Source organism: Malaclemys terrapin, chromosome 11 (assembly GCF_027887155.1).
Source record: "Malaclemys terrapin pileata isolate rMalTer1 chromosome 11, rMalTer1.hap1, whole genome shotgun sequence".
Taxonomy (NCBI): domain Eukaryota; kingdom Metazoa; phylum Chordata; order Testudines; family Emydidae; genus Malaclemys; species Malaclemys terrapin.
The window spans coordinates 12160030-12174151 of NC_071515.1; the positions used below are offsets into that span (position 1 = coordinate 12160030).

The 14122-nt window shown below is 46.2% G+C and overlaps 1 protein-coding gene across 1 annotated transcript; it reads right to left on the reverse strand.

Annotated features, from left to right (window-relative positions):
- Nucleotides 1-4702: 4702 nt before the first annotated feature.
- LOC128845222 (interferon lambda-3-like) lies at nucleotides 4703-9793 on the reverse strand. Its single transcript, XM_054043614.1, has 4 exons — nucleotides 9713-9793; nucleotides 8393-8470; nucleotides 7341-7484; nucleotides 4703-4946 (listed from the first exon to the last, which is right to left on the reverse strand). The coding sequence occupies exons 1-4, from the start codon at nucleotides 9791-9793 to the stop codon at nucleotides 4848-4850; spliced, it is 402 nt and encodes a 133-aa protein (XP_053899589.1). The 3' UTR covers nucleotides 4703-4847.
- Nucleotides 9794-14122: the final 4329 nt, after the last annotated feature.

The window sequence follows — 14122 nt, forward strand, 5'->3', positions numbered from 1 at the left end:
CCCTGGTTAAACTGGCTGGGTAAGTAGCCGAGTTCATGGCTGCTTTGAGTCACTGGAGTGGATCTAATGAGCTAGAAAATACCAGTGGATCTGACCCAGTTTAATTTAATTATGTGGGCCCAGGTCCTTAAAGGTATTCAGGCTCCGAACTCCATTGAGAGTTAGGCACACAAATATCTTTGAGGAGCTGGGCTACGGATACTCTTATTTCAGCCACTCGACATATTTTACCTTGTATGAAACAAATCTGGAATGGATAATTGCTGTGGCTGACTAGAAGGGCTACATTAAATTTTTGGCTTTAAGTTACCTGTAATGCAGCGTTAGCCAATGCACTGAGTGGAACTGATTCTGGAGTGATGCTTTTTACACATTACCACTTTCCCTTAAAAAGGGATACTGTTAAGGCATTTAAAAATGATGAGTCAAGCCTTGGAAAATCACCAGACTGGCTTAAAAATCATGAGATTAAATGTTGGGTTGGCTTTGCAAAGAGAGGAGAAAAACACGGTGTGCTAATGCAATAGCTCCCATCTTGTCCAACACACCCGGGATTGAGCCAAGTCCCCCAGAGACAAAAGCACAAGCAGTTACGGTTTGAGCTAAAACGGCATACGTCCTTAGCTGCAGCTGTAACAGACCCATGTCCTCTGGATCAGGGACATGTATCACACACTCACCATAGGCTTACATCAGCTCTGTGCCAACCAACACTGACATTTTGCTCTGGGAGCTGATTCTCAGTTCCATTCCAGCTGCTTTACCTACTTTTGCAGCTCAAAGCTTGCTGCAAAGCTGTCATAACTGCTAACCTGGAATTTTCCTAGCAGCTTTGGAGGGGGTGTAGATTTATGTAGACCTCTACACAAACAGAAGTCCTGCATGCAGCCAGCCCCACAAAGAGCATTTTTCTGTTGAACCTCACAGGAGAACCAGCTCAATATTGCTGGTCAGTGTAAACAGGACCCCAGAGGTAACATGGAGCACACACATCCCTCGGCAGCTCCCTTCCTTTCCTACTGATGGCATGTGATGCTCAGCTCAACACTCACCTGCATCTCAGCTCTAAAGCAACCACTGCACCCTGGCTACATGCAAGGAATATGTTCAGATGCTTTTGATTTCCTCCAACCTGGAGACAGAGGGGGCAGGCAGACTTGTGAGCTACCAACCGATGATCCAGTTCCATAATTCTCCTAATAGTGGTCCCTTACCCATACACATAGTAGTACTGTCACCCTAGAATGCAAGCTATAGGATAAGTCTCAGCATAAATTCTTATAGCACAGGGGTGGGCAAACTTTTTGGCCCAAGGGCCACATCGGGGTGTGAAATTGTATGGAGGCCTGGGTAGGGAAGGCTGTGGCCCCCAAACAGCCTGGCCCCCACCCCCATCTGGCCCCTCCTACTTTCCCTTCCCTGACTGCCCCCCTCAGAACTCTCGACCCATCCAACCCCCCTGCTCCCTGTCCCCTGACTACCCCCCAGAACCCTCTGCCCCATATCCAGCCCCCCAGCCCCCTTACCATGCCGCTTAGAGCAGCATGTGTGGAGCCGCGCCTCCTGGCCGGAGCCAGACACACCGCTGCGCTGCCCGGCATGAGCGCGCAGCCCCGCCACCCAGAGCACTGCCCGCGTGGCGGAGTAGCTGTGGGAGAGAGGGGACAGCGGGGGAGGGGCCGGGGGCTAGCCTCCCCGGCCAGGAACTCAGGGGCCGGGCAGGACAGTTCCAGAGGCTGTAGTTTGCCCACCTCTGTTATAGCAGAAGGGATGTAATGTAAGCCATGCCCCTGTGAGTGCAATGAAACTGTGGCCATTGGAGGCGGAGGGGCTCCCTGCCCCCAGAGTATGGAGCTGAATTGCGACAAGGAGCTGGTGGGTTATGCTGGGGCCAGAGCCATTTGGAAAGGCCCAGTCAGCTCCAAGGACCACGCTCTGAGCACATCTAGGCTCATGTGACTTCATCTCAGCAGGAGGATGCCCATGCTTTGTAGGGCGGGCAAGCTGAGGGGGGGACGACAGGAGGGGAGCGGCGTTCCTCTCTCAAATCCTTAGCACTTGATGCAGCAGCTTCCTCCACTGCACTCAGGAGTCCCCTGCCTCGCACCCAGCTCCCTTCCCCAGAGCCAGACTTCACCCCTTTTCCCTGCTCCCTATAACGTCCCGAGCCCCTCTCCCATCCCCCTCAACTTAGCTTCTCATAAGTCAAGATGGCCGCCATTTTCAACCCCCCCACAATCCCCACCAGGATCCAGAACCTGCCACTGTGACCCCCCACGGCTCTACCCCCCCCACACTGCCTCCAGGTCCCCACTCCCCCAGCCTCTGTGACACCCCCCACCCACCTCCAACACCCCCAGGGTCCCACACACACTTTGCCTCTGTGAACCCCCACCTCCAACCTGCACACTCCCCTCAGGGATCACACCCGCTGCCTCTGTGACACCCTCATCTCCCACCCCCCAGGGCCCCACACCCTTTATCTTTGTAATACCCTCGCCTCCAACCCTCACATTGCCCCACACCCCCTGCCATTGTTAGACTCTCCCCTCCAACCCGCACACCCAGGGCCCCAAACATCCTGTCTCTGTGACTCCCCTTCCTTCCTTCAACCCCTACCCTGCCCCCCAGGGCCTCACACACCCTGCCCCTGTGATTACCCCCTCCCCCAACTCTCACAGATCATTCACCTGGTTGTCACTTATCACCCCTGAGGAAACCTGCATCAACCAATCCCTTATTTGACCTCTCCCCATCTGTTTCCAGCTGGCCTGTTAATGTTCAGCGAATAGCTCACCCCAGTCAGGGGACCAGGGCCTCTCCCTTCCCTCCTCATCCACCCCCATGGGAAGGCCATTCTCTGCACCTACCTCCCTTGTCTCCTGGGCTGCTGTTGCCAACTGGGTTTTATTCCTCTTGGCCTGGGGGATGCTGGTACCAATCACCGGGCAATACCACCACCACCTGCCTCTGCTGATGTGTTACCAAGCCAAGCCTGGAGCTCCTGCACTTGGACTGGTGTTGCAGGGAGTGGAGGAGGGAGTGGAGCCTCTTTGAGCTCCCCTCTCCTCCACTCCTGTGACAGTGGTGTTGGCAACTAAGGGGCAGAGATCTCTGACTGCTTCTTGCAGCAGCCTTGATTGGCCATTCTTCCCCAAGACTGGAGATAGTGGGAAAGACAACCAGTCAGAAGCCAGGCTGAAAGACCCAAGAGCATTGGAGATTCTCACATCATCACCAGAAAGGTTCCAGCCCCGGCTAAAATCCTGCAACCTGTGAAAAAGTCATGAGCGCTGACAATACCGGGGCAGAAGAGAATCAGGCTTTTTATATAGTGCATATAATTATATTAATAATAGAAAGCTCTTTTAGAGTGTTTTTTACTGGTAGCTCTCAAAGCACTTTAAAAAGGAATTCAGTATCATTATTCCCATTTTACAGATGGAGAAACTGAGCTACAGAGCAGTGAAGTGACTTCCCCAACGTCATCCACCACTCCCAGCAGGTCAGTGGCAGAGCTGGGAAGAGAATTAAGGTTTCCTGAGTGCCAGTCCCCAGTATCTATCCCCCTAAGACAAAAACAGGGCAAATTGCAGCCACTATGTACTGTGCAACAGCAGGTGAATACTTTTTCCAGAGCTGTGTCTTCACACTGATTTCAATGCATACAAATAAAAAGGAAGTAAACAAGAATACATGATACATTCAAGCTCCAGTTAAAACAGCAGCGTTTTATTCTAGAGGAGTGTGTCACATATACTGTGGTAAATATAGGATACTAATTATAGTAGGTGCTTTTTGGCCAATTTAAAGGCCCCATAATATTCGGTCCTGCCACCAGCGGTTTCCTAAGATTTGCTATAGTGGGAACATACCTATAACTTTACACTTTTCATTATTTTAAGTATCTCTGTTATGTCCCCTCTCACCATTCAGCTAATCTAAGCAATATTAATGTCTTCAATTTCTCCTCATCTGGAAGTACTTCTTTGCCTCTAATTACTTTTGTTGTTTTCTATTTTTGGAGGTGATGAGATCAGAACATAATGCAGTTAGGAAGCAGAGGGTCAACCATCAATGTATATCATTTCAGTTTTATTTTACATCTTCCAGTTTTATTAAATATTTAAAAAATTAAATATTATAAAAACAGTCCATTTGATAAATATGCACATAAATAAATGATAGATACAATAAATAACTTAAATAAAAATCAGATTTGCTTAAATAAGGATCGCATCAGATGCCTTAACATTATGTCAGCCAGTGAAACAAAAATAGATTCTCGGAATCTGTCTAATACAGCAACACCTTCCATGCATCAAAATTATTGCATTTTCCAGCATCTTTCTAAGACACTAATGAAATACTCACTAGTCTGTAAATCAAAGAAATAGTGTGAAAAAACTAGTTCTTTAAATTAAAATAAATAACGGCACACTTAACATACTATTGGCAAATATTTGTGTGTAGCAATAAACCAATACAATAAATAATAATAATATCCTCTAGGGCTAAATTTTAATCCCGCTGCAATCAGTGGACAATCTCCCATTGATTTCAGGGGGAACAGGCCCTACACTTTAGCTGCAGTTAAGGAATTGGCCTAGAACCAATCAGCTACTGGCAATTGGAGTCGGAGAGATCTGTTCCTAAAGATTGGTTGTATGTGAATCTTTTGTTCAGAGATCATGGGTGGTGGGATCCATGGTAAAATGCCAAGATGGAAAGAGCATCACGCCTGGTTAAAATACAGTGTCCTGTAGGAAGGATTCAGGGTTCCCATTCGCTGGGCTCTCCAGTGTCTGATTAGATGCATGAGGTGAGACAGTGTAAAGATCTGGCGTTTAGGTGCAGGACTCCATGTAGGCTGCGCACTTCAAGTCATTGTTCAGCAGCCGGAAGAGATTGAGGATCACAGATGCTTCCAAGCATCCTGGAGTTTCCTGGGACAGGAGAGAGGAAGTGAACACATTTGTAACAGAGAATGGCTGGCTAGCAGTGGGCCAGTGAAAGCTACTGCACACAGGCCTGATGGAGGAGGGAGCTGTAAATAGATAGGGAGCACAGAGCATGCAGAAAAAGGGTGAACAGAGCAGTGTCTTTACACAGGAACTTCAAAGAAAGCTAATCTGAACTAACTGTGTGAATTTGAGGTGGGTTAGTTAAATGGCATTAAATTCCTGTGTGAACACCCTCATTCAAAATTAAAGTGGTCTAATTTGGTTACTTTACTTCACTTCCAGAGATCACTTTAACTCTGAATAACAGCATCAATACAGGGCTTTAAAGCGGTTTAACTAATCCACTTCGAACTCACACCTTTAGTTAATTCAGATTAATTTTCCTGGATGTCCGTGTGTATACAAGACCTTACAAACACTCTAAGGGTACGTCTATACCACCCGCCAGATCGGCAGGTAGAGTTCGATGTAACGGGGATCAATTTATCGCATCTCGTCTGGATGCGATAGATCGATCCGCGAATCGACGCCCGTACTCAGCAGGAGGAGTAAGCGGCGTCGACGGGGGAGCTGTGGCAGTCGACTCACCACCGTGAGGACGGCCAGGTAAGTCGAACTAAGATACTTCAACTTCAGCTACGCGAATAGCGAATAGCGTAGCTGAAGTTGCGTATCTTAGTTCGAACCCCCGCACTAGTGTAGCCCAGGCCTACTCCAAGGAAATACTCATTTACACGGTGGTCTAATGTCCTGTAATTCTTAGTATATAACAACGTGTGCTGTGGTCTGTTACATGAACCAGTGAGTCTGAATGAAGCAAAAGGCACAGTGATCTGGGGTAATAGTAAATTTGAAGGGTATTATCTTTGGCTCTATTGGATTCCGAAGAAGGCCTGGGCATTGGCAGATCTGTACGAATGAATTATCTCTGGGCCTCTTTTCCCATTGCCCAGCCCAGCATCTACACCTCTTCAAAGTTTTTGTAAAAATATAAATGATTCCACAAGGTACAAGGTGCAAAGCAGTGGAGGATCAGATGCCACATGTTTATCTGAAACTCTGCTATTTGCATCCTATGGAAGGACCCAAGCTAGGCCACAAGGTAAAGGCTGTTTTCTGGATGCCTGGTCCGCTACAGTCTGCAGCAGATGTAATGACCCTTCCTGATATGAGAAATTTACCAGCTTTCTGAACTAATTCAGTCTCAGGACACCTGGACTGCAGAAGCTCCTGGACAATATACAGGGCACCATCCTGGACTGGCCCCATGGGAAGGGAATGGAGCTGATGAACCTGTACAGATTTGTTCCCACTAACATGTGATGAAAGTTTGTCTTGTGTGTTTGCCAAATGTACTCACCATCTTCTTGGCTGCGTGGAATTTGTGGAGCCAGCTAGTCAGCCTCCCAGAGCTGATGAACCTGTACAGATTTGTTCCCACTAACATGTGATGAAAGTTTGTCTTGTGTGTTTGCCAAATGTACTCACCATCTTCTTGGCTGCGTGGAATTTGTGGAGCCAGCTAGTCAGCCTCCCAGAGCGTCGATGGGGCGTCAGGCTGATGGCTGGTCTGAAAAGAAAATCAATACATGAAGCAGACTGGCACATGAGTAGAGATTTCAGGAACAATGGCTGAGCCTCCTACCTCTCGGTACAAGCCCAAGGCACAAATTGGTTTGATTGAGTTTATCTTGTTCTTTAGATGGATTCCATGTTAACCTGCCAGGTTCTATTAATAATACAATACCAAGCATTTGTATGGTACTTTTCACTTCAGAAGTGTTTGAAGCATTAACTATGGGCTTTACTGAGCCCTGTGGGAATGGCCCTGTGTAGGGGGAGGTATGCCTTGTGCTGCCCAGAAGAGCTCTGGGAGGAACTCCACTGAATAGAAACCGAACATGCCCTGGAGCTGAGCAGGAGTGCAGCATACTCCCCCAGTGTATGCAGCCACCCATGAGTCTGTCTCCTCCCGGCTCCTCCCCACCTCCACTGTGATGTTCTGGGGGGCACATGGAAACAACAGTAGCTGTGCTACAGAGAGCACAGTATCTGCAGTGATACCAAACTACAGCCCAGGAGCTGAAGGAGGGGACGTACCTGCTTGCACAGTAGCACAGCAGCCAGGCATCATCTGTCCCTAACTAGTCGATCAAGTTAATTAGCTAATTAGATTATGTATATGAACAAGGCATACAGCAACTACCTAATCCGGACTCTTTCATTGTTATAAAGGGGGGTGCAAAGCAAAGTCCACAATTACTGGCACAAGGATGACTTGATCCTGGATCCACTTAAGAAATTAATGCTGTTGGGAGTTCAATAGACAACTCCCAGTCCCACTGTGGCGAGAGACATTTGCAATCCAATACTCACGCAGATCTTCAAGTCCTCTCTGATGTGCCTCAGGATTTCTAATGGCCTCACAAGCGGCTCAGACAGACTGGGATCCTCAAAGTTCTCCAGCACGTCAATAACGAGGTGCAGCTCCTCCTTCACCAGGATCATTCTGTCGTGCACCTTGGGAGAGAATGTGCAGGTAAAACAGTGTGTCCAGGGGAGTCGCAGACACGGAGATAAGGAATGTCTGTGTTAGCAGCAGCTAGGCGTGTCCTGCTTAGGGAGACTTTCCAAAGCCATGGCCAATGGGAAGACACCTAAGACGCAGGGGAGGTGTGAATCCACTCTGTACACAGAGCCTGCTAGTCTTGAACCTTTGGACTCTGTTGCTTACACCTTCCTTCCTTGGAATCCAACAACATGTTGTGCTTCAGATCAGTCTCAAACCTTTATTATGTTACAAAAATCTGAAGATATATTTGGCCAGTGCAAGTATTTTTTTTTTGCTGGTGATTTGGTGAACGGTTTCTGGATCTTCAAAGTGGCTGTACATAAATGTGGATATGATTTTAGAGTACTAAAATATTCTCTCATGGGAAACCAAAATACAGAAACTGAGGATTTCCTGCCACACGACCTGGAGCTGCCTATGTGAGGGAGGTTAACCAAGTTCAGTCTGGAAATAGATGATAAAGACAGGTGTGGATGAGTTGGCGGTGACAAAGCCTTTGGTTTGTTGAACACTGAGGATAAAGTTAGTATCATGCATTGTATTAACAGGGAACAAGGTAGAGATGTTGAGATGTAAATTGTTTCCTGGCTCAATTATTTGTTAAACTGATTCACAGTCTCAACGTTTGTCTGGTTTCCCAGCCCTAAGGATGTACAAAATACAGAAATAGAAAAAGGGCCAGATTCCAACCTCAGATGACTCCTGTGTCAATTGGGAATAAATTCCCTGTTCAAGTTACTCTACAAAAGGATCACCTGAAATCAGAATCCAGCTTGGAAAGAGACAGTACTGCAACTTTGGAAAGAAGCAAGTGCTATTTTGTAACTTCGTCTCTCTTGGCAGAGGTCTTGCTTACCGACAGCTCTTTGACTTCCCAGTTCCGGTGGAAAATCTTGGTGTTGCATTTTCGGTTTGACAACAGCACGATGTCCTCCTGGAGGCACAAAATGAGAACACGGGGAAATGTGTAAGTGGAGGCAAAGCAGGAGAGAAAGTGCCAAATTCTGCCCTCAGTTACATCAAATAACCCCATTCAGCCATGCGTAGGGTGACCAGATGTCCCGATTTTATAGGGACAGTCCCGATTTTGGGGTCTTTTTCTCACATAGGCACCTATTACCCCCACCTCCTGTCCCGATTTTTCACACTTGCTATCTGGTCAGCCTAGCCATGCGAAGGTGCCAAATCCTGGCAGAATTTGACTCAACACTTTGATCCCCTAACAATGCTGCTCTCCTAGAGTCCTGTCTCTTTCCAAGATGGTGCCAAAGATGGGACAGACGTCAATAACATGCTCTTGTCATATTGCTTTGCTGGTTTCAGGCTGTGAACTGCATTTGTGCAGGAGTTTAACTGAGAACCGGCATCCTTTAACTCTTGACACGGAGGATAACTTGACCACTAATCTGAGTGGTGCACTTCCTCAGCTTCAGTTAACATGGAATGTTTGCACGACTTAAAAATAAGTGACTGGATCTCTCAAATTCTGCTTGATGGCATGACATGAATTTGGGGTCCTCAGATTGTCTGTTTAAGGGACTAGACTCGGTTTTCTCTGGAAGGGAAAGACCGCAGATAGTTAAAAACTGGGTCTCATTCTCTAGGTTTGATGGTAACTCAGGACAGAGTTTGAACCCCTTTCAGAACTTTTTGAGATTTAAGATTAAGGACGGTTGACTCTATAAGAAATCCGAGCTGGCCAGGCCCTAACGTCCTTAGACTGACTCGGATTAGGAACACCCACTTAGACAGATTTTCCCTTCTTTCTCCCCTCGCTCTTTTCTAACAGTAAGAATCCCATTCTTTCCCTGCTATTGTCTAATCTGTGATTCTGCCCTAGATCAGTTCCAACTTTCCTGCCCTGAACATGACTCTGCCTCTCTCCACATCTATGATCCTCATTCCCCAAATATCTGAATACTTGCTGGAGCTGAACATTCTGTGCTTTGCCCTTTCATAATTAAGACTGGGTGGGGGATCACCAACAAAGAAGATCCAGACAGAGAGACTTCTTTCTATTGTATCAGCAACCCTACACCCCAACCTTACCTAAGCATATGCCTTCCATCTTATTTCATCTGCCCATAGTAATATGCCGAGAAGGCTGCTGTTGAAACTACAGCCTAGCACTCACATTGCCATTATTACCCTACTTATGTGTCTTCTTTGCACTTACAAATCTGTCCTTAACATTCTTGAAGGTCTCCAGTTCCCGGGGTGGCAGGGACTTGTATTTTGAGAGGTGGCACTTCTTCATCTGAGCACCTTTGGGAAAGGCCTCTGTAGACACTGTCCATAGGGTCAGGACCAGGACCAGTTTGCAACCCATCATTTTTCCTATTGAATCAGAAAGGGGAATTCCACGCATCACTCCATTTCCAGGTTACAAGGATTATAAACTGTATTTTTGACAGTCTGACAAAGCAGGGAAAGGAGGGGTGCAGGAAGATGAGGGCTACAATCATATATATAAATTGGTGGGTTGACCCCAAAGATCACAGCTGAGCAAACTCAACTCTTCTATTCACAAATGTTTTCAGATCCAGCCTCTTAATTTACAGCCCCAGCACTAATAATAAAAAATAAACCGGTAAAATACTTAGAGGAATGGATAATGTTTGATCCTTACTCTTTAGAGTAGATCACAGCAGATCAGTCTAGTAAGCCCATGTGCTAGACAGAAGACCCAGACTTAGTGGCACGTACCTTGGAGCATGTTTGCTGGGAAATCGCTTTAGTCTCTTCTTCTTCTTCCTCAGGGTTGCTTGGCCTCCCTCTGGTCTGTGAATGTAGCCTCGCTTTGCCATTGCTCTTGCTTTTATACTCTTTAGGAAAAAATAAAATGGAATCTTGTTTTGCTTTAGTCAAAGGAGAAAACCCCACACGTTAATGCTGCTGTTTGATCAATGGAAACTGGAAAGTGAAAGTATGGCAGGTGCATCTAGCTCCCAACCCTCTGCCCTCACCAGGGATTCCCAGGTGAGAGAACCTCTGCATGACATCATGACCAAATGATGCAAGGTTTCCCTGCCTAGAGTAGGCGAGTTCTGTTTCTAATCTTAGCATTGCCCAGCTTCCGGGTTTGCTGTGTTATTGTAACGATCCACTGAGCAGCCTTTTCATTCATTTTTCCCCCGTCCTCAGGAGTGACTCTGCGAGCCATCACTGATCAGCGAAGGGGAGTAGGACGGTGCTCTCACAAATGGGCAGAAAGGGACTGTTCCCAGAAGGGAGCCTTCCCCTGCAGTCTTGATAACATACAGGTTAACGATCCATGTTTGTGATTTACCTGGCCTGGGGGAAGGAGAACCTGGGAAGTACTTTTGGCACTGGTCCAAGGGGGAAGAGCCAGCCACAGGCTGTCTGAGATCTGGGCCAGGGAGACTGAGAACCAGCAGCCTGAGAGCTGGGCCAGGCTGAATGGGAGTGTGGCAGGGGAGCAGGCCTGGGCTGGCAGAAGGTTAGTAGAAGCTGCAGCAATAGTACAATACAGCCCAGGGGAAACAGCAGAGAATGGAGGCTGGAGGCACAGAGGTAGCAGCCTTCCAAGGTACTCCAGACCCAGGACACTGGTCTAGAGAAGGACTCTTCTTCACCACTAGGGAGGGGCTGTGTGTTTTCAGAGGCACTGACATAAATAAGGGCCGTGTGTCAAGACGGGTTTGTTAGCAGGTAGCTTGCAACAGAGGCTCTAACAGGTGGCCAACAGGAAGACAACTCACAGTTAAATCACCAGAAACAAGCCTGAACTGTGGCCAGTGGGTTGTACAAGCCAATACTTAATTTCCCTCCACAAAGGGATGGCTTACCAAGGGCAGGCCAAGGTCTCAGCCTGAGTCGCCCCTAGGGCAAGGATACACTTCTCTTCAGCATGAGGAGTGGCCGAAGTTGCAGAGTTAGGAACTAGCACATGTATCTTTTCTTGTAACCGTTCAAACCACTGTAGTGAGGGAACTCGCCTCCTTTTATTTATTTCAGGCCTAGTAAGGAATCGTTGCAGCTGGGCTGTGAGTGCATGGGCCTGTTGGGTAGAGAAGCTGGTTGAGAAAGACTCTGCAGAATACTTCTTCCTTCGGCCTTACAGCCTCTTCTGTTGTCCTCTCACACCAGTCACATCTCTGACTATTTCTGGCTGCATCTAGCTCAGAACCCTCTACCCAGTCTGACTTGCAATCAGCCTATACAGGTCATGCCTGGTGAGCATCTTACTCCCATGGACTCTTTTAATTAACTGAGATGATTGTGATGTCAGTTCCTGAGTTAATTTTAAACTCAACATTCCTGCCATAAATATGCAGTTTCATTCGCCAGGCAGGCTCTATATCATCACAAGTGATAGATCCCAGAAACAATGGCTCTTAATTGTCTGTAATATGATCAACTCCCTGACTGCTTTGATGCAGCAAACAGGTGCAAAATGTCCATATTTTTAGCATTTAGTACACTATGTGTCCCTTGCTGGACATGCATCATCTCTTGTACTATGACTTTTTCCACACCTTGTTGATGTAGGCTGAATCTGTCCCTCAGTCACAGAGCTCTCTGGTAATGACTTTTAATACTCATGCTGCATCTGTTAACAGCTTCTAAGCTAGTTGTTTTACTTTTCAAGTTTGGAGAGTTGCTCTTAGTTTTGCTGTCTCACCAGCTCCAATGGCTTTGTTATTTGAATAGCTGTGGCAAAGATTAAATCTTTCAATGGTAGCTGCTGTGAAAGGTTTTTAATCTGTTAATGCAATAACTAGACTGTCTGATATTTCATGTTTTACATTCTCACAATCACAGTTTTCAGCCAGAGTATGCAGAATTCTTGTGAAACTTCCAACATTTTCCCTTGGCTCTTCAATTCTCAAGTTTTCATAAACCACTTATCTTTGCGCTATAAAGAACGCATGAAACATAGCCAGAACGCTTGCATAGTCATGTTTGTGACTGTCTTGAGTAAAAATCAAAGGATTTAGAGATATGCTCTGCCTGTGTCTCCACGGCATAAATGAAAGAATATACCTGCATATCTCCAGTTTCTTTGTGGACCTTGGTAGCAATGTGAAATCTTGCAAAATATTATTTCCAGCCTGTCCATTGTAAAGGTTTGTCAAAGTGGACATACTCTGGGGCATTGAAGAGTAGCATGTTGATGAGATCCTGCAACCTTTCTTGCTTTGTTCCTTTTACAGGCTAATTTCCTTTTAGCCTGGGTCCAGCAATCACTCACACCCCCTGTAGTTACTCTCCTTTGTTTCAGTCTCCTTCAAGTATCCTGGGGGGGTGGAGAGGCTTCTTCTTTAGCTAGCTGAAGACCAAATGGAAGGCTCTCCCACGGGTTTAAATAGACTCTTGTGGGTGGGGACCCCCCTCCTATGCAAAGTCCAGCTCCAAGATGGAGTTTTGGCGTCATCTGGGCAAGTCACATGCCCCTGCATGACTCAGTTTTTACAGGCCGACCCCATTGTCCACCTGGTATCTTGCATGTCTCCAGGAAGACTTCTTATGTGGATTGGAGCATTCCAAGATGCATTGTTCTCCAAGTGTTTCCTGATCAGGTACTTAACCTGGAGAATTCCTTCCTAAAGAAGCTGAACAAATGCCTCCCAAAGCTTACTTAGAAACCAAGCAAGCATACAGCTCATATTCTTAACCTCAAGTAGAAAATGATATATATATATATGTACAAATAGGATGAATAGATATAGTAGACCAAGGCCTGGAAAACAATTGTATTTGTTCACAATTATAGATAAAAAGGCACCATCTTAGTAATAGATAAATACATAAAAATAAATAGCTGATCCATAATAAATAACACTTTGGTTCAAGTCGGGAAGCTATAGAAATCAATTACTCTTCTTAGTTTTGTAATAATACGTAAAGCAGCAGCAAGATAAAAATACACTCTGTATAAATACATCTGTCGAGGATCTGTACAGTAAGAACTTCCAATATTCATGAATTTCATGTATAAATACATCTGTCGAGGATCTGTACAGTAAGAACTTCCAATATTCATGCAGTTCAATATTAATGCATTTCCTGAGGTTGTTTCTAAGAGATCCGAAGCCATGACTAGTGTGTAAATCCTAGAATGGAGTGTGTTTTTTATTAAAATTAAAGCTTATTAAATGTTTCCAATATTTTTGGTTATGTTACCTTGACTTTGAAAATGCTTTCATATAGGGACAATACAATTACATCCAATAAATAATATCCCTAGAGGGCCAAATCCCTGTGAAGTCTAAGGAGTCTAGAGTGCTGCACCAGCTGGAAATTGGAGCAACCTGGAGGCCAACTGTTGTGTAATTCTTTGGTATAAAAGGATGGAATCCGTTTGCTCGGGAATCTATGATCAGCAGCCGGAGGGAGAAGATGAATGTTCCTGGTTCACACACGACTTCTCCCAATATGTATGCGGTGCTCTCAGGCTAGGGACTCTCCAGTCTCTAAGTAGATGTGGACACGGGCACTGCAGAGACCAGATGGCTACAGACACAGCTCCATGTAGGCAGCGCATCTCAAGTCTTCGTTCAGCAGTCGGAAGAGATTGAGGATCACAGATGCTTCCAGGCAGCCAGTTGTTTCCTGGGAAATG

Excerpts from the sequence above, each read along its gene's own strand:
- LOC128845222 (XM_054043614.1), bottom strand. The coding sequence starts at position 9,793 with ATGAAGAAGTGCCACCTCTCAAAATACAAGTCCCTGCCACCCCGGGAA. Across the intron at positions 8,471-9,712 it reads AGAATGTTAAGGACAGATTT|GAGGACATCGTGCTGTTGTC; the intron begins GTAAGTGCAAAG and ends TTGTGCCTCCAG. Across the intron at positions 4,947-7,340 it reads GAGAGGACTTGAAGATCTGC|GAAACTCCAGGATGCTTGGA; the intron begins GTGAGTATTGGA and ends CTCCTGTCCCAG.